This window comes from Phocoena phocoena, chromosome 9, assembly GCF_963924675.1.
Source record: "Phocoena phocoena chromosome 9, mPhoPho1.1, whole genome shotgun sequence".
Classification (NCBI taxonomy): Eukaryota; Metazoa; Chordata; class Mammalia; order Artiodactyla; family Phocoenidae; genus Phocoena; species Phocoena phocoena.
In genome coordinates, this window is record NC_089227.1 from 84,101,483 (window position 1) to 84,128,449 (window position 26,967).

The 26,967-nt window shown below is 43.6% G+C and overlaps 2 protein-coding genes across 5 annotated transcripts in view; one reads left to right on the plus strand and one right to left on the minus strand.

Annotated features, from left to right (window-relative positions):
- Positions 1-8,420: 8,420 nt before the first annotated feature.
- Positions 8,421-22,082, plus strand: MEST (mesoderm specific transcript). Of its 4 annotated transcripts, none has more exons than XM_065883367.1 (12): positions 8,421-8,600; positions 11,792-11,946; positions 14,022-14,101; positions 14,510-14,587; positions 14,711-14,847; positions 15,000-15,058; positions 16,161-16,201; positions 16,733-16,803; positions 17,055-17,156; positions 18,524-18,600; positions 19,789-19,852; positions 22,017-22,082. In XM_065883367.1, the coding sequence occupies exons 1-12, from the start codon at positions 8,575-8,577 to the stop codon at positions 22,075-22,077; spliced, it is 951 nt and encodes a 316-aa protein (XP_065739439.1). In that variant the 5' UTR covers positions 8,421-8,574; the 3' UTR covers positions 22,078-22,082. The 4 variants fall into 4 exon arrangements, with proteins under 4 accessions (XP_065739439.1, XP_065739437.1, XP_065739438.1 ...); XM_065883365.1 differs by having other exon boundaries at positions 8,553-8,600; positions 20,772-22,082; XM_065883366.1 differs by lacking the exon at positions 22,017-22,082 and adding an exon at positions 20,772-20,889 and having other exon boundaries at positions 8,575-8,600; positions 11,792-11,904.
- Positions 22,083-22,314: 232 nt separating this feature from the next.
- The window catches only part of COPG2 (COPI coat complex subunit gamma 2), a 129,366-nt gene continuing 124,713 nt past the window's right edge, over positions 22,315-26,967 (minus strand). The window contains exons 21-24 of the mRNA XM_065884270.1: positions 24,360-24,457; positions 23,475-23,613; positions 23,081-23,179; positions 22,315-22,590 (exon numbers count right to left, since the gene is read on the minus strand). Coding sequence (XP_065740342.1) covers positions 22,460-22,590; positions 23,081-23,179; positions 23,475-23,613; positions 24,360-24,457 — 467 coding nt within the window. The 3' untranslated portion in view covers positions 22,315-22,459. The remainder of the gene's footprint in view (positions 22,591-23,080; positions 23,180-23,474; positions 23,614-24,359; positions 24,458-26,967) is intronic.

Sequence of the window (26,967 nt, forward strand, 5' to 3'; positions counted from 1 at the left end):
CTCTGTTTAACGTTGAACTTCGTTTCTGTATGTGTCTCATTAGTTATTCCCATCAGAATAGCTGGCCTCATTTCACTGGTCTGGAGTGAACTACCCACAGAAAGTTTCTTTACTCTGTTTATTGAAGAACAGGAGGAACATAAATATGTTTTGCCTACATGTAAAGTTAATGGCCTGTGGTAAAGAATGTAGACTTTTAAGCAGCCTTCCATGTCGTTTGGCTTGGGAAACACTGAGTTAGTGTGCTAGACACCTGGCATGGGTTTGGAGGAAAAAGGTGGGCCTTCTTGGGCAGTGCCTGCCAAGTTGGATGATGGCCTCTGCCCTTCCCTCCTGATCAAGGCACACATCACTAAGTCTGTGCGCATCTGTTTCTCCTCTGCTAGGGAGGGGCTGGAGCCTGGGGGATGGGAATGTGTTTTCCCCTTCTGGAGTCCTGATTATCCCAGCTGGACTTCTGGGTGGGGCCGGAACTTCCCTTGAGTACTTGGTCACCCCATCATAAGCTTCAGTCACCTATTCTCCCCTCCTCCATACTTTCATGTCATCTGGGTAAAAGTCTTGCTCTTTTGCCCAGTGGCTAAGGTCCCATTGCTGGGCCAGAAGCAAAAGAATGCTTGGAATAGTAAGGAAACTTTAAACGTTAGAGTTTCTAAGAAACAGAGCTTTCAGAAGTAAAAGATCTGCCAACAAATAAAACGTTTCTGCAGAAGTTAGGTGGTGTTCCTCTGGTTCCAGCAACTTACTCCTTTCTCAGTCATATGGCCTCTGGGTGCCATCTTGTTCCCTGCCCCTCTTCCTATTCCCTGGAAGATCCTCAGCCCCGCCTCCTCTGGGAACTCGCAACAGACCTTTGTTCATAGCTGTGTTATTCACTCATCAGCTTATGTGTTTGTCTTTACCACTGAATTGGGAGCTACTGAAGTTCTTAACAACAGCAACAGTAATAGCAATAGCAATGATATGGTGCTTTCTCTGTGCCAGAAACTCTTCTCTTTACACATATTAACTCATTTAGACTCCATACATCCCTCATGATATCATGGTATCCCCATCTTTGGCAAGTTTTTGAACTTCTATGGTGACTCTTTCAATTTATCAATAGATCTCTCTTCCCCCACTTATCCAGAAGGAGATTTTTTTTAAAAAATTCTACTTATTAATGGTTTACAATACATCAGTCCCTTAGCAAAAACATTCATAACATTCATATCATAAGAAAAAATTATACAGAATAATAGCAGGATTGTTTCCTTATTCAGCTTGATGTCAAGGCTATTTATTTGGCCTTCGATACCATTAGTTTAAAGTAGAACACTCTATTTCCATCTACTAGAGTAGAACAACTGTGTGTTTTTCCTTTAAAAAATAAACTCTGTAATACTTTTAAAAGATGATCTGTGATTTTTCATATATCATTTAATTCTACAAACCTTTTTGATGAATAGATAAACATGAGTAGACATATCTGCGTTCAGATCCTGGCTCCACAACTTACCACCTCTGCATCCTTGGGCAAGCTCCTTCATCTTTCAAAGCCTCAGCTTTCTCATCCATAAAATTAGGATAATAATAGTTCTTTTATAGCATTATCATCAGAATTAAATGATATAACGTACATAAGGAGTTTAGCACAGTGTCTGGCACACAGTGGTCAACAGGGACAGAGATAGCACAGAGGGAGTGATATTTCTGTAGGAAGGCTTCAGGGAAGGCTTTCAAGTGCATGTGACAACTAAGGTGAATTTTGAGTAATGAAGTTTTTAGGTAGCCTAAGTGGGGACGAATGTATTTGGCAGGGGAAAGATGTGTAAGGGCATGGAGAATGGAAACCACACAGTGTTTTGGGAGGAACTGCAATTAGCAACATTAAGTCAGATTATGAAGTTTGGGAGAGGTGCAGGTGGTAAGAGAGAAGATTCTAGAGGAAGGGAAGGTCCAGATTTGGAAGTGTTTTGCATGTCCAGTTAAAGAGCTTGAATTTAGCATTGGGAATAGGAGTTAGTATACAGAGTTTGAAGACAGAAAGAGATGCGATCTGATTTGCATTTTAGAAAAATCACTTTGGGCAGGTGTGTGAATGATGAATTAGAAAGGTGTGATCGTGGAGACCTGGAAACCAATTAGGAGGCAGTAGTCCAAGTGAGAGATAATGAGGCCTGAGCAAGGGGAAACGGTTGGGAATGGAGGGAAGCAAGATGAATCCAAGATACTTGGGAAGTAAGATGAAGAGCAGGGGGAAGGAGAGAACTTGCTGGGATTTGTACCCAAGGCTGCTTGGCTTTTTAGCTTCATTCCATTACGCCACAGGTATTGGTAATTGAGTGCAGTAGACTGGAGTGGCTAATGATGCCATTAACCGCAACAGAGAATAAAGAAAGTAGCACAGGTTCTGGGGAAGGGGGGTGGTTAGTTTGTAGTGGAGGAAGGGTAATGAATTTAACTTAGTCCTTGTGGAGTATAAGACGTGTGTAGGCCATTCATGTGAAGAGGAACAGAAGGTAGTCAAATATATGGATCTAGAGTTTGGAGTAGAGAGAAGGGCTGGAGATACAGATTTGGGAATCTTTAGGGTAACTATGAAGTTAGGGAAATGGTTGAGATATGGAAGGTTCGCCAGAAATCTCGACATAGTTAATAACTATCTTTGGCCTTCAGTTTTACCACGTAAATGTACTCAGATTGGGCCCTATAAAAGTTTATTCGTTTATTCAGCCTCATTCAATGCACAGCCTGCCGTTTCATGCCCTTCGCAATAGGTGGCGCTGACGCCCGGCAGGGAGAAGGCGGCAGCATAGGTTGGGCTCGGGGGCGATGGGCCGGTGCGCGGAGGTGGCGACGCTCTAGCCCAGAACCGGGTATTCGGTGGCTTGGCTGGGTCTTCCCTGGGACTGGGGTCAGGCGGAGAAGCTCTGGCCGCGGGAAGCGCATGCGCAACCGGGTCCCCAAACATGGAGTCTTGTAGCCCAGGTCTTACCTGAATCAGGTAGGAAACAGGCGGGGAAGGAGTGACCCTCCACCTTTAGCCTCCTAGCCCAGCGGATGACTGGGCATGGACACACTCGGGGTATGTGGCTGGTGTGCGTGGACTACACCAATCCTGGGGCCAAGCTTTGAGTGATAGTGGCCCGGGAGGCCGTGAGGACCGGCTGGGGCGTGCCGGATTACGCGGAGGTTGGTGGGTGGCCGCACGAGGTGTGCGCGCCACTCGAGGGCCACGCGGGCGAGGTCCTCGGTCATCGTCTCCTAGAACCTCGCGGTCGGACGAGAACACAGAAGTCCCCTAACCCTCGCCCGAGGCTTGACTCCCCACAGAGCGTTTAGTCACTCAGTCAGTCGGCTTGACCATCCCTCCAGGAAATCGGGTCTCGAGTTCCCGGGAGGATGCGCCTTCCCGCTTCGGGACCTCATTGGTGGTTGGGAAGGTCGCAGTCACACGGGCCTGGGCGAATGTTGGGGGCACGGGGACGCGGCCACCTGGCGCCGGTGGGGAGGGGGTGTAGTTTTCGCTGAGAGTTGGAGCAGCGAGTGCGGGGCTGTGCAGAGCGAGTGCTTAGTAACCGGCTGGGGACCAAGCGCTGCGGTAGTAGCGGGGGTGGGGGCCCTAGAGGGCACGGTGGGGGAAGACAGCTGAAGGTTTGCGGTGGTGATAGCAATCGAGGAAAAGCAAAACACCTGCTTCTGGGTTGACTCATCCAGGCTGGGGGAATAATTTAATGTGGAATGTAGTTTAAAAAAAAATGAATTGTGTGCCGTAGCCCTTTCTTCCCCAGGCAGCTAGGAAATTGCTTGTCCGTCCGAAAGAAAGCTGTTTTCCTTAGAGGACTGTGATGAGCATCAGATGAGATAATATACATGAAAGGGTAAAGAGCTATAAAAATGCAAGATATGATTTTATTTCAAATCCTTCAACCTATTTATGTGTGAGTGTATAAGATGTATTCCAGGTGTGGAACAGCAGAATAGTACCAGACTTGGGATTATGGGATGTGCCCAGTAATGCAAAGGGTGTGTAAAGATACTTTAGGGGTGCTCAGTAATACTGTAATCTCTAGAAACAGTCTCTTAGGTTTATCTTATCTGGTTAATGGGTTATTCAGCTCCCTTGCTTCTCTCCTCTCCCACTTACCTTTTGAACTATTTTCAGCCAAAGATTTTTGCCCAAAAACGAGCCTGAAGAGGAAGGAAGACACCGGTCGCTTTTTGGATATATGGGTTAAATTTGATTGAGAGGGAGGTTGATGTGATTGTATGCATAATTTCTTCAGTTTGTCTTGCCCTCAGCATGAAATAGCATGATGTACAAAGAGCTCTGGGCTGAGGGACACCCAGGAAAGATCTTGTTGTGGATCTGACCTTTCAGGGAGGGGTCACCCTGGCCAAGTTCCAATGCTTCTCTGAGCCTTAGTTTCTGTCAGATGGGAAAAGACCTTAAAGGTCATTCATGCATTTATCCAGACCTTGCATACCTGCCGCAGGGCTACCCAACCCCTAGAGACAGCGAACTTGTCACGTCCCCAAATGGCTGAGCTACCCAGTCTCTAGACAACCCTGTTGGAAAATTCTTTATGTTGAATTGACATCTGTTTCTCTACAATTTGCACTCATTGGAGCCATACAGAATAAAATGTCTAATGCTGCTTCCACAAATATTTGAGGACTGCTAACACATTTCCCTTCTTCCACTCACTCCACAAGGGTTCTTTTCTTCCAACTAAACATGCCCGGTTATTTTAAACAGGGAGGCAGTGTGGGGTAGTGGAAAGAACGCCAGCTTTGGAGCCAGATGCATCTGCGCTCAGTTCCCAGTCCCTTCACATACTAACAGTGCTCTGAGCTGCTGTATCTTTCTCTGAAAAATACGGATGAAAGTACTCATCTAGCGAGTTATTATGAGAATTAGGGATAAATTGGGTGAAGATCCATGCTATAGTAGGAGCATAAAATATGACAGCTGTTACACCTTCAGTGACATAATTTGCAATGCATTTTAGTCGGTCTTCTCTGAACAAATTCCTGTTTATGTGTCTCTTAATATCTGCTGTGCAGAACAAAATAAAACACTTTCTCACTAGCAGAATAGAGCAGGATTAGCTCATTCTGGGTGCTTCTCTAATTACAGTCTACAGTCTACAGTGGTTTTTTTTTTGGAGCCATATCACATTGACTCACTGGCAACTAAAATCCTGATTCGCTTTATGTGCTGCTGTTCAGTTTCCCCCATCTTGGACTTCTTTAGCTTATTTGAATTGATAATTATGGCTCTTGCAAGTGGCAGTCCCAGTTCTGTCCTGTTGTCTCCATAAATATCCTTGTTGTCATATTATGGGTCTCAAATGGGGGTTCAAAAAAAATGATTATTGAACCCACAGTACCAGCCCTGCTGATCTCACCACTGTTGCACATCAGCAAGCTAATAAATGCTGAGCTTTCTACCCTCATCTTTGCACAAATCTGAGGTCTTTTTATGTGGGACTGTCTGAGAATTGGAATGTGACAGGAATGTATGATAAGCTACGGGTTGAGGGAATGCTGCTGCCTGTGATGTCGGTCAAGTGTGGTGTTTGTATCCGAGAAATGAAAGGGTGCGCTGAGAACCAGCCAGAGGCAGGCTTTGGATTTATGTACGGCTACATGTTTTCTCAGGCACTCCAAATGTTTTATACCTTGGGCCAGATTCTCCCCTGGTGGAGGAAGCTTCTCTCTGTAAGTCAGGCACGGTTAAAAAACTCATTAACTGTTTGGCTTCTGGGGCATTCTCTAGCATTCTCTCCCGGCTTTAGCCAGGCTGATCTCTGTTAGTATCCTCTGCGTTTTCCAGACTCCTTGCCTCTGTGCTGGGAGGTTCTTCCAAACAGGAATGCTTCCTTTGCCTAAACGAGTTATGGGTTTGAAGTCCTTCTCAACCTTGAGCCCTCCTTTTCCAAGGAGGTTTTTCCTAGCACTCTGTCCGGGAGGGTTTGTCTTGAGCATCAGACTTAGAATTCCCGTTGTCTTCAAGTGCTTCCCTTGGTCTCCTCTGCCGCCCCCCACCCCCCAGCAGTCTCCCCTCCTGTCTGCCTACTTGTTCCATGTGGGTGGACATGTTCCATGGCTTTCAGAATAAGATCCTTTGTGAGCGCTCAGTCCGTTAAATACAAAATTGCCTTCATCTCGGGTGCTGGTGCTTCTGGTATGGTGAGAATGAAAGTGCGGAATTGTTTGTAGGACTTACAGGTTCCATTGAGAGTAAATACGAAAAACTATAATGCCAAGTTTGTTATATATTGTTGTCTTAGTTAAAATAGGAAAGTCTTTATTCTGTTGAAAGGACCGATTTAAATTTTGTTGAGTAATTATTTCAGTCCTTAAAAGGTGATGGTTCGTTAAAATAGGTAATCTTCCACTTGTTAAGGGGAGTAATTTAAATTTCATTAAGTAACCAATTAAGGCCACAGAGGGTTTAAATCCATCGGTGGCTCCTCATTTTCTTCGGGACAAATTGTAAACTCCTTAGGTTGAAATACTCTTTCTAGCCTAATTTTTTGTCTACCAGCGCCACGGCCCAAAGGACTTGGAGTTTTCCCCAAAGGCTGTGCGGTCCTGCGCCTCCGGTGCTTTGCGAATGCCGTCCCCTCTGGTTGGAATGCTCTTTGTCTCTGGTAAATGTCTATTCATCATTCAAGACAACCCTTTCCCCCCTCCCCTTAATTACTTCCTCCCCTGTGCGCCCTCAAATTCTTGTACTTATTCATGCAGTATTTATTAGGAGTCTGCTTTGTGGCCAGCGCCGTGGCAGGCTCTGGGGATACAAAAGGTGAATAATACTTGGGCTCGGGCTTTGAGGGGCTTGCATGTTAGGGGGAGGGGGCCAACCTGTCACAAAACGCTGATAGGAAATTAAAGGGAAAATTTAAGCACCGTCAGTTCTTGTGTGTCATCCTCACCGGATGGACAGCAGCTCGCTTTGGGGGCAGGGGCCATTCCTCCTTCGTCTTTGCACACCTGGCTCTTAGCGCTCTGGAGGTGCTAAATTAAGCATTGGTTTCATGAACCTCGGAATCGACACCAGTAGAGGTGTACCCTGGACTGCGCCACACGTTTTGGTGACACGCTCATAGATGGCGGTTTCTCCTATGTCTGACTGGTGGCCCTCAGCTCCCTGGCACACTGTGAGGTACCGGGTGGGCTCGGCTGGCCCGGCCTTTCGCCCAGATGTTCGGAATCTTGCTCGCCCGCGCTCTGGGCAGCTGAGTGGCGGGGCGGCCTGGGCGGGCACGAGTGGAAGAGAGGCCTGCAGCGCCCCTGCTGGAGGGAGCCGGCACCGCTCGGGCCGCCTGGCTCGCTCGCAGCCCACGCGTTTGTCAGGAATTCAATTTACAGCCAGAAAACGAACAGACACTGATTCTCTACACTTTTCTCTTCAAAGGCGTGATAGATGTCTTTTAAAGGATTGTGGATGAAGAAAAAAATCCTTCCCTCTTTTCTGTACCACTGGGGCCCTCGCATTGTGATTCAGTCTTAAATAAATGCATAAACAAAGGGAGCTTTAGTCTCATAATTCGGCCGATCATTCTTTCCAGCACAGGACGGGCTAGTGCCGGGAGTGGGTGCCGTGGGAGGGCTGCGGCGGGCCTCCGGCACGCCGACCACGTCGCGCTGCTGCAGAGGAAACGTGCCCAGCGCCGCGGCGGTGGCTGACCGAGAGAGCCCAGACTTGCTGCAAGTTTTGCCCCGTTTTTTGCTCTCGAGCGGCCGTCCCTTGAATCAGCCGATTAGCTCTGCGGTAGCCCAGCCGAGCTTGTCTTTCCCTAGCCACTCGGTTGTGCCCTTGGTGGGTACCTGTAGTTAGGGACCTAGGAGGTATTGGGCGTTCAGGGACCGCTGCTTTGGCCCGGGCACTCGAGCGGTTCAGAGCCCCCGCCTCAGCGCGGATCGTGAGCGGGATGTGAGCCGGCACCACAGCGGAAGCCCTGGTCCCACTGCATCTGAGGTCGAGTGGCCACCTCTGGGGCTGGGGTGGGGGGCCTATGGGTGGTCTCGGGGGAGGTGATGGAGTCTCAGGAAGTCTGTCGTCTCTTCCTGTAGTGTTAACTCGCCAGAGGAGGATTTTTGCTATAGAACCTGTGGTTCAGGGTAGGGGGCCGTGAGGGAGCAGCGGGGTGCTGGTGGGGGTCAATACCCCTGAAGGAGCCCTCCGGAGCAGCTGCTGTAGGAGGGGCGCCCCATCCTTGCGCCCTCAGCGGGGCTGCGGGGAAGGGGGTGGCCTCGGCGGGAGGGGCACTGCGGCGCGGTGGGCGGGCCAGGGGCGGGGCGCGGGTGGGCTCTAAAAGTCGGTGCCCACTCACTCTGCGCTGCCGCGGCCACCAGCACATCCCGGCGCATCACGGCGGGCGGCGCCTCCTCTGCGGCAACCGCGCCTTGCGCATTGCCGCAGCGCACGCCCCGGTGGCCGCTCGCTGCTTGCCGCGGCCGCGCCGCCCTCGCGGGCTGTGGGCTGCGCCCAGCTGCCGGCCGACCCTGCACCGCTGCGGGCGCTGCGGCGCGCCCTTTGCTCAGGGCCGGTGTGCAGGCGGCATGGGATAAGACGCCACCATGGTGCGCCGAGATCGCCTCCGCAGGTGGGTGCGTGGTGGGAGCGGGGGTGGGGGGAGCGTGTGTGACTGGCTTGCAGCCGTCGTCCCCAAATGGGGTGCGGGCCAGCGGGTGGGACTTTGTCCGTCCGAGCTGGGGCTGCCAGAGCGCGACTCCCGCAGTAGAGGGAAAATCTCTGGAGGGTGAGGGGCATGCATTCCCGTCCTCTGAGCCCGTTCTACCTGCTTGGAAGAGGATGTCTCGCCTGCACACAGTAGAATGTTCAGAACGCTTGATCTCCCTGATTTAGGATTTCTAGACCCTCGTATCTCTCTGATGCAATTTAGAATTTCTAGACCCTGGCGTCACCCTGTGCGGTTTAGAATTTCTAGACCCTGGTAGCGCCCTGGAGTGACTTAGGATTTTTAGACCCTGGTATTACTCTGATATGGTTTACAATTTTTTTTAGACCTCGGCATCATCCTGGCATGATTGAGGATTTTTAGACCCCGGCATCGCCTTGGTGCGATTGACGGTTTTTTAGATCCTGGTGTCACCCTTGCGCGATTGAGGATTTTTAGATCCCAGTACCCCCTAGGTGTGAATTAGTGTTTCTAGACCCGGTTTCACTTTGACGCGATTTAAGATTTTTAGACCCCGGTAACGCCTTGGCGCGATTAGGGTTTTTATATCCCAGCATCGCTTTGGCGCGGTTTAGGGTTTCTAGATCTGGGTTTTGCCTTGGCGTGAATTAGGATTTTAACATCCGAATATCACCCTGACACGATTTAGGGTTTCTAGACCCCTGCATCGCCCTGGCGCGATTTAGAATTTTGAGACCCCGGTATTGCCCTGCGGTGATTTAGGATTTGAAGACCCTGGTGTCGCCGTGGCGTGAGTTACCGCATAGGTGTGACTAGAACTGGCAGTGTCTTATCACCGAGGCGTAAGTATTTTTGAGATTTCAGTAACAGGAAGCCAAGTGAGAATGATGTGACCAAACTCATAATATTACACATGAATTATTTGCATTGGTTTACAAAATAGTTCATAGTCTCACCACGATGCTGTGAAGTGGGCAGGTTTGGTGGTATTAAATGTGTGTATTTTTCCTATTTACAAGATGAAGAAATAAAGGCTCGGAAAGGTTCATTAATTTCTGGAAGGTTTGTTACTGGGGTTTGCTGAATTTGTACTCTTGATTCTTGGCTCATCAAAGAATGGAGATTTGGGTCAAAAAATGTTTAATCTATTTTGCCTACTGACTGCCTGATTGCTTACGTACTAAAAATCCTAAAATGTTGTTGGGGGCATTTTTACTGAAGTAATTAAGACAGAAAGCGGCTTTCTGAGGGGTTGCCTCTTCGCTTTCTTAGCGTAAAAGAGAAGGAAGAGGTGCGGGGTGAGGGTGTCCCGAGCGGAGAGTGTCCGTCCTTCCCCTCACCGCCCCGCATGGTGGGCAGCGGCGGGGCGGGGGAGCCTCTCCTACTCAGCTCCTCTCGTATCCCCTCCCCGGCTCTCTGCTGAGTCACTGCAGAGACTCGGCTGCTGGAACCCGTCAATGAATGAGATGAGAAGTACGGGGATCAGGAGTGATGAAATGCGCAGGTGAAAATGTATAAGCTTAAGTCCAGGACAGGTAGCGCTTAGAAATGATCATCTAAACCTGATACTTGTAGTCATCTCACCTTTTCAGGAGATAATGGGATGTAGCCTACTACTACTGTGGGGGGTGGATATTGTGATATAATGGTCATGTTCCGGGCATTTTTTCTAATCATTTCTTAATCTTTAATATGTCTACCTTGGAAGGTAAAACCAAATCACTGGGTCTGTTTTATGGATATGGACTTCAGAGGGGGGAAGAAAAAAAAAAGACCGCCCTGGTGACACCTTAAAAATAGTCAAAAGAGCTGAGATTCTCTGTGGATGTGAAACTACAGGCTCTTATTTTTTGAAAAAAACTCTAAAATAAATAAATATCTTGTGAGTTGGATTAGTTTGTTAGAGATTGTGGCCAGATTACAGGTAATATGGTAGAAGGATACAGGCACAAAGACATTTCCACCAGGGCTTTCACAATTAATTCCCCTTATTTATAGTTCTGTGTTCTTGACAATTCTTATTTTAGTTTTAGACGGTATTTCCATTCTGGCTGTTTTTAAGAGAATTTCCATTCTACTGATGGTTCTTTCCCTGGTGGCCATCAGGAGTCATAAGCTAGAAACAGAGGGAACTCTTTCTAATTCCTGTTTAGCACTTCTTGTCATTGTGGATGAATTGATCTGGACCTTCGAAGTCCTGGGCATGGGAAAGTTGGGTGTGCAAATCAGTGCTTTCCTCCCCAAAACGAAATCAGTTCTCAGATGCTCTGCCCCTCTTTTTGGGGGGATGGGAAGGAAGGGGCATCCTAAGAAATTAAATAAATGGGGGAGCTTCCTCAAGAGTCTGCTAAGAAAAGCAGAAATATAATCTGCTGCCCTGACCTCTCAAGAGATTAGATATTCAGGGTCATGATAAAGCTGCTTACGTTGGAATATACAGGGCACCTATCGTCTTACTTTCACAGGCTCTTTACCCTGAGCAGTTTCTCAGCACAAATCCAGATAGTAGTAGCAAACTGGGCTTCACTGGAGTCAAAGGGTTGATAAATAGAAAATCAAGAGCAGCTCTCTGCTTTAGGACATGTGATGTTCCTACTTTTTTTTTTTTTAAACAAACATTAGTTTAAAAAAAAAAAAAAAATATATATATATATATATATATATATGTAAAACATTTTACCGGTGCGGGGCTGGTGGGTAGATGGTAGAGCTTTTAGAGTAAATATGAAGGGAACCCTCCCTCCCCACAGGAAGCCTTGATAAAAGACAATGAAGTTACTTAAGTAATTTATCTTCCTTTTACTTTATATAAAACCTCTACAGCAGGTCTTGGGAAGAGCACAAGGGGAGGGGCTGTGGGGTTAAAGTGGGATGAAGTTGAGGGGGAAGATTACATATGAAAATAGTATATTTTTTTCCTTAAAATTAGAATGATGAGCAAATATGGTGATTGCCATAGCAGGCAGAGCACACGTACATTCTTGGTAAATTTTCTGCCATGGTTGACATGGAGGACAGGGTAGTCCCCACATGGTACAGAAATTCCCCACCCTGTTTTACCAGTTTGGGGCTTGTGTTAGAATCGTGTACAGTGTCACCCAACTGCTTACCCCGGGTTTCTGATTTCCCTACAGGATGAGGGAGTGGTGGGTCCAGGTGGGGCTGTTGGCTGTGCCCCTGCTTGCAGCCTATCTGCACATCCCGCCCCCCCAGCTTTCCCCTGCTCTTCACTCATGGAAGTCATCAGGCAAATTTTTTACCTACAAGGGACTGCGTATCTTCTACCAAGGTAAGAACAGGGCTCTTGAAACACTCTGCACGTAGAGGTCCCGTGGGTCCCTCTGAGGTACTTATTTTGCGTCCATTGGTCTCTGTTGCCCCTCAGTGATGGAGGGGAAAAACCTCTTTTTCTGTGTAGTGTCCATTTGAAGGAATGGACTAATTCCCCTCATTAATTTGATAGCAGGGAAACTCAAAGAAAATTGCTGGGAGGGTGAGGGTGGTAGAATGGAGATTCCAACGTCCATAGACTGACTTGTTAGTATAATTTATTTATTTTTTCTGATTTTGACTTTTTTTTTTAACATCTTTATTGGAGTATAATTGCTTTACAGTGGTGTGTTAGTTTCTGCTGTATAACAAAGTGAATCAGCTATACGTATACATATATCCCCATTATCTCCTCCCTCTTGCGTCTCCCTCCCACCCTCCCTATCCCACCCCTCTAGGTGGTCACAAAGCACCGAGCTGATCTCCCAGCTATGCGGCTGCTTCCCACTAGCTATCTATTTTACATTTGGTAGTCTATCTGTGACCAGTATAATTTACTTTGTAGTCTGATTTGCAGTGATAGATAGTACTGGCTTTCTTTTGTGAGCGCCCCTAGTGTCAGATAATGTAAACAACATCCATAGATACAGCTGCCATTGGTTCTGTTCCCCTCATCTCTGATTTCATTTTATTGTTTCTATAAAGATTATTTGTTATATGTATAACTAAATGTGATTTAAGTCTTATACTTTTGTCTAAGTTAATTTGCTAATAATTATTATGACTGCTACTTACCAATTACCTTATGCTAGGCATTGAATTATGTTTTCAACCTTCATAATTTCGTTTAATCTTTACAACAGTACTTGGAGGTAGGTGCTGTTCACCTCATTTTATAGGTAAAGGGAATGAGAAACAAGATTGGAAAAGATTGCTTTTGGGCGGGGGTCAAGAGCAATAACGAAAAATGTTTGTCATAAACCGTTTTTCATTATTGCTCCTGACCTCCTCTCATTCGCTATATTCAACTAAAAGTAAGTATATAATTTTCTTTATGTTGGTCACTTAGGTTGTTTCTAGTTTTCCAATGTTTTAAATAATGTTAAAGGGAAATCTCCATGTATGTGTTAATTTTTTCCTTATTTTTTCAAATAGTACTTCATGTAAATGAAATGATTTATTTGCATGGATTCTCAAGAATAAGACTCCTAGGCTAAAGTATATACAATTTTTCATTGCTTCTAACTGAATTATTTTTGTAAACCTTATTATCAAATTCTCATGCCAGTGGCAGTATATGAATCTATCAGTTTTAATCTAATACTATTTTTTATTAGCAAGGCTACTTACTGTTTAAATATTTGGCTAATTTAAAAGATGTTTATACATTAAAAAATGTTCATGTTTATTGGCCTTTTCTTATAGTTGCTAGAATTTTGCAATAGTTGAGCATTATGCTCTTAATATTCAGTTGAGTCTCCTCTGCGGGAAATAAAATTGTTGGACAAATGGCATAAACTGAGGCACTCACTGGGTTGAGGAAGGGAATTTTTGTGAGGCCATTAATAATAAGGTACAAAGAACTTGTAGTTATTAAGTTGTGACTGTATACTTTTAACTGTGAAGCTTTACTTTTTACTGTGGAAAAGCAATTTACATATTAATGATACAGAATAAAGGGAGAAATGAGGAAATACTTCTTAAAAATCTAGGTGAAAGTAAGCAGTCTGCCGTCAAGTATTTTCATATAAAGCGAGCTATTTACGTTTATAAAAAATTGAAGTATAGTTGATCTACAATATTAGTTCAGGTGTAGAACATTAGTGATTCAATATTTTAATAGATTATACTCCATTTAAAGTTATAAAATATTGGCTATATTTACAATTTTTAAATATACAGAATAAAAGAAAACAGATATCAAATGCCTAGTCTTACGTAAAGCAATAAGCTTTCATTTTAAAAAAAATCTATTATTTTAATTTCATTAATTTGGTCAAGGTTTCTTGTCCTTTATACCAGATTATTTAGATTTTTCATACCTTCAAGGTTATTTTCTTAGGGCATCGGCCTAACTGATCTCTCTCTTCCCAGACTCTGTGGGTGTGGTTGGAAGTCCAGAGATAGTTGTGCTTTTACACGGCTTTCCAACATCCAGCTATGATTGGTACAAGGTAAGGAAATCAGACTTCTGGATCCTTCTATGCCTTTAAAAATCCAAAATCGAGGATTTTGTTGTCAGCACTGGGAGACTTGCATATTTGAGTTGCTTAATAAAATAGGATTAAATGTAGAACTGTTGCTCATTTACTGTAAGGGAGTAAAAAAGTCTTTGGCAATCTGGGAGCGATCATTGCCAAGTTAAAAAATGTTGGAGTTCCTCCCTCAATGGAGATTAATTATAAGGAATAAAGCACTTTTCAGGAGGATCATTTGTGGGCCTGTGGTGGTTTCATGAGATTTTCCCTTTATCGAAGTCTGTTTATTAAGCTGAGATAGGGATGAAACTCCTTTGCTGCTGTAGGTTGGAGAAGAGGAGGGGCAGGATTAGAAAGACCAAACCATCCCTTTCCTTCTTGTAGATTTGGGAAGGTCTGACCCTCAGGTTTCATCGAGTGATTGCCCTTGATTTCCTAGGCTTTGGCTTCAGTGACAAACCGGTAAGCAGCATCTAGATGGGGCAGTGTTGCGGGATGCGGGTAGGCAAGGATGGAGGGGTCAGGCTGGCAGACACACCTGCACCCTTGACTTCACCCTGTGTATCTGGGCTCTCCTTTCCCTAGAGACCACATCACTATTCCATATTCGAGCAGGCCAGCATCGTGGAAGCTCTTTTGCGGCATCTGGGGCTCCAGAACCGTAGGATCAACCTGTTGTCTCACGACTATGGGGATATCGTTGCTCAGGAGCTGCTCTATAGGTCAGTGAAGCCATGACTTGTGTACAATTCACAGGTTTCACTCGTTTAAGATGAGAGAAGTACATTGTTCTGGGTTCTTTCTGGCCCTTTTCCCTCTTGGGAGTTTGTCTTCAGCTGCTCAGTAAGCTATGTGTTTCCCTCCCCATCTCTAGGTTCAAGCAGAATCGATCTGGTCGGCTTACCATCAAGAGTCTCTGTCTGTCGAATGGAGGTAACTGCCTTGGAGGCGGGTGGAAAGTGAGGTGTAGCCTAGAGGGCCACATTTAGATACGGCGGTGACGTCTAAATGGTAACCTGATGGTACTGCAAACAGACCCAAGCAAAGTGGTGGATCTTTACCTCTTTCATGCCATGAACCACTTTGTGGCCTGATGAGATTTACTGACGCTTTCTCAGAGTAATATTTTTAAATATAGAAAATAAAGTAAGATTACAAAGGAAACTGATTATCTTGACATAAGTTAATAAAAAGCTGTGTTATAGTAAGATGTGCTTTTTAAAATGTATTTAATGCATTTTCCAGCAAGATCTTGTGGTGTGTCTGGGAACAACTGTGACTAGAAGTAGCGGGGAGTGCAGATGGTATTTCGCAATCTCTGCAACAACTGCAGTGGGTTCTGCAGACAGTTGAGATGAAGCCACAGGTGCTTCTACTACTGCTGTGGTTTGTGTCATAAACTCTCAATTCACAGCAGTGCCAAGTTTCAGTTGGAAATTAGTGAGCCCTTGATTTTAGACCTTTTGGAGATGTTTCTCGTTCTTTGCCTGCCATTGAGCCTGGCTTGTAAATCCATGAATATCCAGGTGTCCCCCGAATACCTTAGAATACCTTAAGGGCAGATTGGGAGAGGAGTCTGTTTGTCCCTTTATCAGTAACGCTCATGGCTTTCTCCCATTGACTCTGGAAAAAAATGGAAACGGAAAAGCTCTAGGTGTTTTGAAGTATCTACACTTCTGAAAAATCTCTGGTTTCCTTTGCAGCCCGAATAGTTAACAACATTATGTATTCTGAGGAACGGGTGGAAACGCTAAGGGGAGCCAGAGTCTAGGCATCAGCAATGTGGATGACCATGACATATTTTTCCCTTCTCTCTACAGTGGGGAAAGTGATCCCAGTGGGATAGAGTTTGACCTGGTAAACACAGAATTCCCTGGATAAATAATAAATGACAGTACTAAGTTTTTTTTTGTAGTTTGGTTTTTGGCAGTAAAAGCCCTCAACGTGACTAATAGGGTGAATTGTCTCCAATAATGGGCCTATGTTTGGCCTAAGATTGTTGGTAAATAACTACCCTAAGTCTCTTCTCCTACAGGTATATTTCCTGAGACTCACCGTCCTCTCCTTCTCCAAAAGGTTGGTTACTCCACTGACTAGATCTTTAGTTTTTAAGGTTTATACTGATATAAATAATGCTGGTATCTTTATAACGGCCATACCTGCTCTCAAGGGCTGTAGTTAAAATCTGTTTCATCATGAACTCATGTTAATGAAGTTAATTTTTTCCTTAATAAAGGAAAAATAAAGCAGAAGTGACCCCTAGATAAATAAAGGCTTATTTCTGAGAATGACAGCAACAAATATTTGGAGAAGTACAGCTATCTAAAGAGTTGTGTCTTTAGCATGATGTTTGAACAAATTGGGATCCTAGTCTAAAGTTGAATAAATCAGTTAAAAGTCTTCGGGATTTAGGGAAGCGTAGAATGTAATCTTAAAGGGAATTAGAAATAGGTTTGTTTTCTATGGGAGAAGAATGTGGGTAAGCAAAACAAGAAACTAAAAGCCAGCAGATTTGGCTAAAGTCCTTTTTTAGTTCCTAATATAAAACCTTTTATCCTGGATAGTTTTCTTTCTTTGGACTCTTGATTTTTACTTTTACACCTATAGCTTCTCAAAGATGGAGGCATGCTGTCACCCATCCTCACGCGACTGATGAACTTCTTCGTATTCTCTCGAGGGTAAGTCATTGTCAAACACTGATTCACTTCAGCATGGGAGCAATGTAGTGAAAAGTTGCTGCCATTAAAGTTCTGGGCCAAATCTTAGGGTTTGACCCTTTAAAGTAAAGGTGTTGACCACTGCCAGGCAAGTAGTAGAAGGAATTCATAAACCAGTCAAGGGTCAGACATACATGACCTGAGGTTCCAATCATACTTGATGTACTGAGTTCTTCTCACACTTACCTTTCTGCTTTTTTGGACTCGTTCAGTCTCACCCCGGTCTTTGGGCCATACACTCGACCCTCTGAGAGTGAACTGTGGGACATGTGGGCAGGGATACGCAACAATGACGGGAACTTGGTTATTGACAGGTAAGAAATAACCCTTTGCTTTGGTTTCCAGAGACACTTCTTTTGGGAAGTGGGGAAAGATGTGGGATTGTGTGTTCTGTTCCTTGCTTTCATAACCACAAGGAGAGTGGTTATGACCTATGAGGCAAACCAAAAAGTCATGCTCTGTACTTTCTAAGAAGAAAGAAATTGAGAATAGAGTGAGCTCTGAGCCTAAGCCATTTGGCACCATAAGTTTGGATAAACAGCTGCAAATTCTAATGCTAATTTAGTCTGTAACTGACTGACTGGCAAATCGTCTTTGGACCTTTTGTCAATAGTAAATGTTTCAAAATGTCTAATCATAATTCTGAAAGGTGCTTAATGCCTCTCTCAAAGTACAGATTGTTTCCTTTTTCATATCTTTTCTGTAGCAACAGGGACTGAGAAGGGAGGTTTCTCTGTCTTGTACAAAGAATCCCCATGCTTTGGTTCAAATGAGAATGTAGCCACTTTCGCAGAGGGACCTAGAGATAGTGTATCCAGAACTACTTGGGGTAAGGCCCTGTCTCTTTGCCAGCTGGGTCAGTGTAGCTTCCAGTGTGTTAACTGGTGGCTCTGCTGGGAACTGTGAGGTCGAGGGAGCCATTCCTCCCTAAGGAATGGGACCCTTGAAGATTCATTTTAATATAAAAAAACTGAAAAACAAAGCCCTCTTGTAAAATTCCCTTGTGCTTTCAAGAAACTAAATACCATTTCTAAGAGGTGATATTTGAAGTTCACAAAATTAATTGTCCTGGAGTTGGCAGGCAGAATAATTAGAATACATGAATTTGAGTTCTAAAATGTAGCTGTGACATCTTACACTGTAGGATGAGGACTCTGCCTCCATTTTATCTGTGGTCAGATGAAATGCAGAGGTTGAAGTTTTGTGCTCATGAACTTCTACACAGAATTTTAGAAGTAAATGCCAATTTAGAGATCATGTAGTTCAGTCTCTTGAAGATGAGGAAAGATGTGTGTGTTACCAACAACTTTTGAGTCACAGAGCTTGTTAGTGGTGAAGCCAAAATCAGAATTCTAGACCCAGACTTTAGTCACATGTAATCCAAAGTAACTTCCAGCCTTCCTAGATTTCATTCCCTGCTTAATAAACACAAAGAACCATTAATTCTAACATCGATAGTAGGCGTGATCACTGCCATAGCTACATGGTGGTTAACTCTAGAGGGTAACGGAAACGGGTAAATTAAGTGGGCCATTCCCAGGAATGCCAAGTTGCTTCTGGATTGAGAAAACATTGATCGTGTTCAGTAGGTCGTGTTCCTTGTGGTTCCTGTCAGGCCTTTGCATCCCCATAGCAAAAAAAAGTTTCTTGTTTTACTCTGGCTGACTTATCTGTCCTATAGTCTCTTGCAGTACATCAATCAAAGGAAGAAGTTTAGAAGACGCTGGGTGGGAGCTCTTGCCTCTGTATCTATTCCCAGTGAGTATTTCTATATTACCTCTTTTTTCTTTTTTTAAATAAAGTTTATCTTGGGCTGTGTTGGGTCTTAGTTGCAGCGCATGGGCTTCTCATTGTGGTGGCTTCTCGTTGCAGAGCACGGGCTCTAGGCATGCAGGCTTCAGTAGTTGTGGCACAAGGGCTCAGTAGTTGTGGCTTGCGGGCTCTAGAGCGCAGGCTCACTAGTTGTGGCGCACGGGCTTAGTTGCTCTGCAGCATGTGGGATCTTCCTGCAACCAGGGCTCCAACCCGTGTCCCCTGCATTGGCAGGCGGATTCTTAACCACTGCACCACCAGAGAAGTCCCTCTATATTACCTCTTGATAGGAAAACTGAGGGACTACGGGTTAAATAACTGCTGGACTTAGCAAACAAAGATACAAGATAACTAGCTAAATTTGAATTTCAGATAAACAACAAACACCTATTTAGGATAAGTATATGCTATGCAGTATTTGAGATATGCTAAAAAAAAAAGTCACTATCTGAAGTTCAGATGTAACTGGCCATCCTTTCTTTAATCTGGCAGCCAGTGACATGTGTTGAAGAGAAGTATATAAAACATTGAGATCCTGTTGCAAAGGGAGTTGGTGTCTCTGTCAGGAGTGCGAGTTGGAACAGTTTCTGTGCTGTGCATTGTCAGTAGCTGCCACGTTCAATGCTGAATTGCTGGGACAGCAGGCTGTTTAGATTACTAATAAAGAGGCTATAGGTGGTCTCTGCTTATTTATTTGTCTCTTCATTCTTACGGATTTAAAAAAGAAATTCAGTGCACTATCTCATACAGAGTAATTAGTGCTCAGGATATCACTGGTTGATTTCAAATGTCAAGGGTCAACTGTAACTGAAGAGAGAGACTTAAAGAATGACAGTCTTCTGGATTTATAAAAATGGAATGTTGGAAGTGGGGCTTATTCCTTTTGGTCCAGGGCACAGAAGAGATGAAGGGACTGAATGGTTGTTTATAGGAGAAAAGGTCTCAAATGGACTGATTTTTAGGCTTGTTCCCATATGTTCCTTGTAACCTACTAATTGAAAGAAGCTAGGTTTTCTATTATGAAAAAAATTTAAAGAAAAAAAATTTTGTTTTTGAGGGGTAGTTAATTTTGCAGTGGGAATAGAAAAATGGATGTGAGCGCTGTTAATAATTCATTCCTCTTCCCTTTCCTAGTTCATTTTATCTATGGGCCACTGGATCCAGTGAATCCCTATCCAGAGTTTTTGGAGCTGTACAGGTGAGTCTCCCTCAGGGGTCTTTGTTTTCTTAGTACCTCATCCTGACAGTGGTGAACAGGACTGTCTGTTGAGGCAGTCTAGCCTCTGTCTCTGACCTCACTGGCTGTTCATCTAGGAAACACATAATAGAGGATGAAATGGGGAATCTTACTCTCACATAATGTAAAGATCAAGAACTTCAGTTATACATTCTCTTGGTTTATACAGTCTGTTTTCACTATCATGGTTACTACATGTTCCGAGATGTACAGGTAAGAAACAGCTATCACGTGAACCAAGGAATGGAAGTGGATATATTTTAAGAAGCGTTTGCTTTAGTCTGATTGTAAAGCCAGCTCATTGGCCTCAGCTGAGGAGACTGCATGGGGAGAATGAACTGTGGGAAAGTGCCTTTGCAGGTTGTTCTCCTCTCTAGGTATTTATTTGGAAGGTGTCGGAATATGAGAGCTTGATTATGTCACATAAAAATGTTCCATACCTTCACATGGCCTAGTAGAAACAACCCAGTAGTAAATAGCTTACATTTAATTTTAAACAAAAATACCCTCTCTCATCTCCTCAGGTTAAGCAAGGTCTTTTGTTATCTTTACTTGGACAGTGAATTGCTGAATGGCCCACTTCTCCAAGGAGCTGAAAGTCATCCCGCTCTGACATGTGTTGCATATGTGTTATGTTTTCACGTTGTTGTCTGTTGGAGTATGAGCATTTAAAAACTAGTCTGTATACATCATAAATGGAATTGGCAAGTTTACCTGCCTAAGATAGATATAATTCCAAAGTAGAAGGTGAATAAGCTCTTTGTTGGTTCCTTCCAGTGTGGTATGTCCACAGGGGCGTTTACTAGGGCTGCCCACTGGCTTACATCCCTCCCCCTCCCTCCAGCCTCAAGTTCACCTACATGCTGTTCTCTTCCACTAGGAAAACGCTGCCGCGGTCCACAGTGTCGATTCTGGATGACCACATTAGCCACTATCCACAGCTAGAGGATCCCATGGGCTTCTTGAATGCATATATGGGCTTCATCAACTCCTTCTGAGCTGGAAAGAGTAGCTTCCCTGTATTACCTCCCCTATTCCCTTATCTGTTGTGTATTCCACTTAGCAAGAAACGCCCAAAAGAGGTCCTGGCCACCAAACACTCTTCTCTCACAAAAGTCCACCTGACTCACACTGGTGAACAGCATATAGTAAAAAGCCAGCAGAAGCTCTAAGGGTGACCTAATAGTCCACCTCCCATTCCTTTGACATCTGATCAAGTGTATGGACTTGCCTTTGTGTTATTAGGAAATTCTGATGGGCACTACTACTCACTGATGCAGAAAGACAGACAGACAGACATTCTTTTGCATAAAAGTCTTTGAAACACTTCTATGGATTTTTCTGAAATATTTAGAAATGCTAATTTCTGGCCCTGGTTGGAATTATCTAAAGGTGCCACCTTCACCTCGCCTTGAATGGCTTTAATTCTCTAAGTGACACAGCTTCAAGTGAGAATGAGTCTCCCTTGTCAGAACTTTGGATTTAGTTTCATTAGCTGCTTCTAACTGTAGTCATTTTGTTAGACTTTGGTTTCAATAACGCAGTATTCTAAGTATACTTTAAGACTATGATTTACCTACACGTATTATGTATGTATTTTATAAGGACACTAAACCAGCAGACACTTACTCTAGCAGAGTAGTTTAACCTTATTAAACATGTTTCATTTCTGAGTAAATTGAAGTAAAGCCAAGCTATTTACAGAATTTCCTAAAATCACAGAACATTAAGGACAGTAGTCTCTGTGCCAGAGATTTACTGTTATTTGCTGTTAGAACTGGTCTTTCCAGCTAATAACAGTCGGACTCGTCATACCTCAGTGCTTAGAAGCATGTCCCTCCTGAGCCGGAGTGGAGAGGAGGGGATCGTTGTACGGTCCAAGTTACCAGGCTGAATATATACTGATTGCTTAACTTCTCGTTGGTCGTCCCAGAGAGGGTTCCTCATGTAGCGCAGCAATTCCTGTACTTTACAGACAGGAAAGTTCTAGAAACTTTAAGAACAAAGTCTGAAAGTTCTATGAGCAAATGGTGCTGAATACTTTTTTTTTTAAGCCACAGTTTCATTGTCTCAGTTAAAACAGGATTATTAAGTGGTGATTTTAAATTCTTTTTTTTTTTATTAGCAACTTCAAGTATAACAACTGGAATAAGTGTTTATTTTCTATTAATAAAAATGAATTTTGACAAAAGTGGACTCTGGCTCCCGCTCCCCCACCACCCCTCTGGGATAAAAGCTTTCCAACATTGCCAGGAGCTTTCAGATACACAGTGAATTAAAGAACTTAATGAAGTTAAGCAGCTGGGGCATAGGATAGTATTTGATTTTCAAGATCACCCAAAGCTGTAGTACCATACCAAAGCTGACCAAGTATAATACAAAGAAAAAGGAACAACAAAAAGACATGCACAAGGACAGACATCTGCTTGATCTGCTGGCTCAGGGCCAAACATTTAATTTGCTTTTCTGAAGTCATTCATTTTTGAAAGTATGATTCTGGGAAATTCATGCCAATAGCCTGAAAGCCCACTGACAGTGAAGGGTACATTCATCTCACCCAGTAAAAACTTATCCAACAGAAGCCAAGATAACATCTACAGGTGTTCCCTCTTTGCTTCTGACAGTCACCTGCATGGTCACCCCATCTGCTAAGGCCAACCTGGACCTCACCAATAAATCATAGCCACCTCTGTATACACCTGAGAGGAAAAAAGTGAGGAAAACCATTTAAGAACTCAAAACAAGCTCTGAATAATGAAATTGATCGTGCTCTGCCTGCATTTCCTTTCTATTATTTTAGTTCAGCTTTTCTAGAGATTTGTGCTTATGGTGGGAATTGAATCCTACAAACAAATTCTAAATAATCTTTTATATTCCAATAATACCAGGTACATAGAAGGTATTCAATAATATCGATATGGAGTACTTAAGCGGGGGGGGGGGGGGGGGGCACTGGTATCTGTAGAAGAGATTTAAGTGTCTTGGGCCAAATATACATCTTAAAAGAACCATCTAAGAATAGCATGCAAATTAAACAGCTGAAACAAATTATTCATTTTGATGGGGCTTCAAGTTGTAACTCATATAATGGGATAATGGGACAGTAGCAGGGCATGAGATGCCCATGCACATGCCTTCCTATCAAATTTTGCAACAAAATACAGGAGAAATCTGGTGAAAGTTTCTTACCTGCCAGATAGAGGGAATGGGAATTCTTGTTCTCAGGTACTTTGTCTGACCTCTCACATGGCTGCATGCCCAGAAATGTGATGATGTTGTTGACAGCTTCTGTGTTGAGAAGATTGATGCAACCGTATGAGAAAAGGTCAGCGTAGGGATCTGCCTCTGCACTGGCTGGTGCTGGGAGTTGGGGGTGCACAGGGTTGGTGGTGGTGTTTGGAGGGAGGCTACTGGACTGGAAATGGGTTGACCCTGTTAGATGATGAAGACAGCGTTCTGGCCTTTTAAAGTGAAATAGTTTACGGAGTTTTTAAAGAAAAGGGAGTCCTTTTGGAATAACAAATATGCCTATTAGGTGTTAGACTGCTATCAGGCAATATACTGATAGCAAAACTGTTCTCACCTTCAAGAGTTTTGGTAGAACTGAGGGCAAAGGTCTCTTCTTTCTCAAAGGTGTCGCCTACCTCTTCCCAGGCAGCAGCAAAGTTAGGCTTCATTACCTTCTGAATGTGGTCAGACACAGTCACTTCAAGATCTTCTAGCTAGTGGGTTAACAAACAGGGGTCAGAAAATGAGTCCTCTCAGTTCAGTACAAAGGTAGAAGAGATTAGTTCATTTGGTTTTATCATCCTGTGTTATAGCCTTTGCAGGAGCCTAGGAAAACCTCTACTACCAAGCTAGTTTGAAGTTCTGTAGTCTGGATAAGTCTGACAAGGTAGGCCCTAGCAAAGAGAGCAAGAAAACAGGTCATCTGGCAAGAGCCATATTCAGATCAACGTCTGTAGCCCTGGTGTAGGTACAAAGCAGTCACATTGCCACACGTAACTGCAGAGTTCAAGCCGTACAGGGCCTTCTGAACTTCACATTCACGAACAGGTAGATATTTCTAAAACTTTTCCCTGCATTCTGTGAAGGCTTTTCAGTCCATGATGTGGCTACATTATAAGCAAACTAGAAGCTGCTGAACAACAAAAACCCTACCCCCAATACGTTAAATAAAACTGATCTCAATGAAAATCATGTAATTCTTTTCATCTCTTAGTTATCCCTATTATAAAAACATTAAAAAGGGTGGGTTTTGCTTTAATCAGTACTGAAGTGGTAAATCCCAATTCTCTTTGGCATGATGCACTCCCACCACAGGATTAGCCCAGGTCCTCCTCAGCTGTAATGTGTTTGAGAAGAATACAATCCCGTAAGTTCATGTCAGATGAAAATGTTCTCTCCAGACAGAAGTCACTCAGTGGTGCAAGGGGTCAAAGTGAGTCTCTCTGCAGGGGAGACTCACCACGTACTCATCATCATAGCCCTCCTCAGCTGGAACCCCCGTGTCAGGGTCGCAGTCCCGGACAGTGAATTTCATGGTGCAGCTGAAGGTACCTGCAGCTGGAGGAGAGAGAGCAGGCGAGCCTGCGTCAATGGGCAGCGCAAGCGCACGGTTTCCATCAGTAACTTAGGAAGCACCATCTGCCCTTGGCTCTGTGTTCTGAATTAGCAAGTGACACGTATGTAGGCTGTTTTCTAGGGTCGTAGTTCTCAAAGGAAGCCGGTACGCTGGACTTTACAATCCGTTCCCGCTGCGAGTTAGAACAGTACAGAAAAGACAACATGGGCAAAACTCTGTTTTTATGTTCAGATAAGGAAAGCAGGGGGTATAGCTCAGTGGTAGAGCATCTGACTACAGATCAGGAAAGCAGCAGGGGAGACACTTTTTAAGGGGCTTTTTGTCATGCCTGTCAACACGTTAAGAACCACTACTTTAGGAGCTGACAAACAAAGCATAAAATATGGATGGTAAAACACACAGATCGTTAAATTAATACTAAGTATATCACAGTCTCGATACCTTTACAGATATCATATCTGTAGACTGGACCAAAAGTGGGTTCAGAGATCACCAGAATGAACTAGCTTTATGTCAACTTTCAACCTTTAGTGAGTAGGTCAGTAATGAAGTTCTAATATTGGTGAAGTCAGTGTTGTACAATGGGAAAGCAAGTGGGTAATTATATGTTTTGAGATAATCAGTGGAAGAAATGAAGGAAAATGAAGTCTTCATGAAGAAGATAGGATTTTCTGAACTGTCTAAAGGAGAGGATTTATTAACCATGGACGAAGAAAAGGCACATAAGGGTCTAGTCCATGGTCTGGAAAAGGCTTGTAGGTTTAAAAAATTTCATGTGTGTGTGTGTGTGTGTGTGTGTGTATATATATATATATATATATGTATATATATATATATGAAACTGTGGAGTTAGAAAGTTACTTGGGGAATAGGCAAGGACAGGAAAGAATAGACTCAGATGTAAAGACCATATATGACAGGTTGGGTAGTCAGACTTTCATTTGTTCAGTCTTAACTTTAAACTCCCTCCATCCAAAAATGTAGAAAATGTCAGTACATTTATAATGTAAAGGTATAAATGAATATGCCAGATCCTTAGATAAAAAGACGACTAAGACATGACCTTTTTCCCCACAGCTGATTGTCTAGGAGTTGAATAACAGTGTGTGTGAGAGATCTACCTATATATACCTGTGACATTACAATTTAGTACCATAGGTTCTTTAATATAAGTTTTAATAGAGTGCTATGTGGGAGTGCAGGATTAACAGCCTTGGAAAATCATAAAAAATTTGAAAGGATGTACAGTTTAATTGGATCTCAAAAGATGCAAAAGAGCTTTGGCAAGCAGAGGAAGGTACACGAGCTAAAGGAATGAGGCTAGAAAGGCAGTGGAGTAATTGGAAGAAGAGAGACGGTAATACATAGGTGCTGAGAAGAGAATGTGTTTAGGAACAAATTTGAAATACCTTATATTTCAAAGGAAGGAGACTAGATATTTTCCAGCAGGCTCTAGTAGCTGAGGCAGTCAAGAGATTGAAATGTTAGAGGTAATTAAAGCCACTGGTAGGAATCCTATGAATAGGCCTGAATTCAGAGAGCAAATGAATTCACGCTAGCATACCGAAAACAGATGATGGGAACGGATTGCCCCATATAGGAAAGAGTGTACCTATCAAAACTACAGAATGTATTTCAGTGCAATAGGGGGTCGGTGAAAGAAGGATCTTGTTTAAATTAAGGTAGGATTTTCTGCAGGAGGAAGGGGGAAGAAGAAGAAAGAAAGAAGTGGAAATTAACACAAACCTAGAATGCGTCAGTTGAGGTATTTAAAAAAGAAAAAATTAAAGGAGAGAATGGGATTACGGTATGAACAAAGGTCATGATCAAATAAAAATGGAGAGGCAGGATAGATGTTGAGTAATAGAAGATTATATGAACCCCAGGTTGGTTCATGGAGGCTACTGGCAAATGAGGAAGAGGAATAAGGAGAGACAGTCAGGAATAATGGTAGATCACAGACTGGGCTAACTGGTTGAATTTTATGTATAAGTAAAGACAGAAGACACTTTATATATAAGTTAAGTGATAAGGAAAAATGGATTAAGGAAGCAAATAGGAATGATATTAATAGAGATAATGTTTCTGAAACTTTTGTGGCAAATTTTCAAATAAATGGTTTGGTTAATACAGTAAGAGGTTACACGGAATCTAAGGTGAACTCCATTAAAAGCCACTGGTAGCAGTCGCTCAGTGTTGTGAGAGAGGATGACTAACACTGGGTGAGGAGAAGGGGGTGGGAGAGAGCCTTTCCATGGCAAGAGAACAATACCGAGTCCACTGCCATAACAAAGATGAGAGCTTCATGAATGAAGCGCGGCAGATAACCAAGGGAATAAGAGAGGAATGCCCTGGAGGTCTACATTAAGACTGTCCCCAGAAATCAGGCTTGTCTGAGAACTGACTGAAAATGGGAGATAACTACTGAGGAAACTTGTAGGAAAAAGAAATACCAAAACACAGAATTAGAGAAAAGATGGATGCTGGAAGC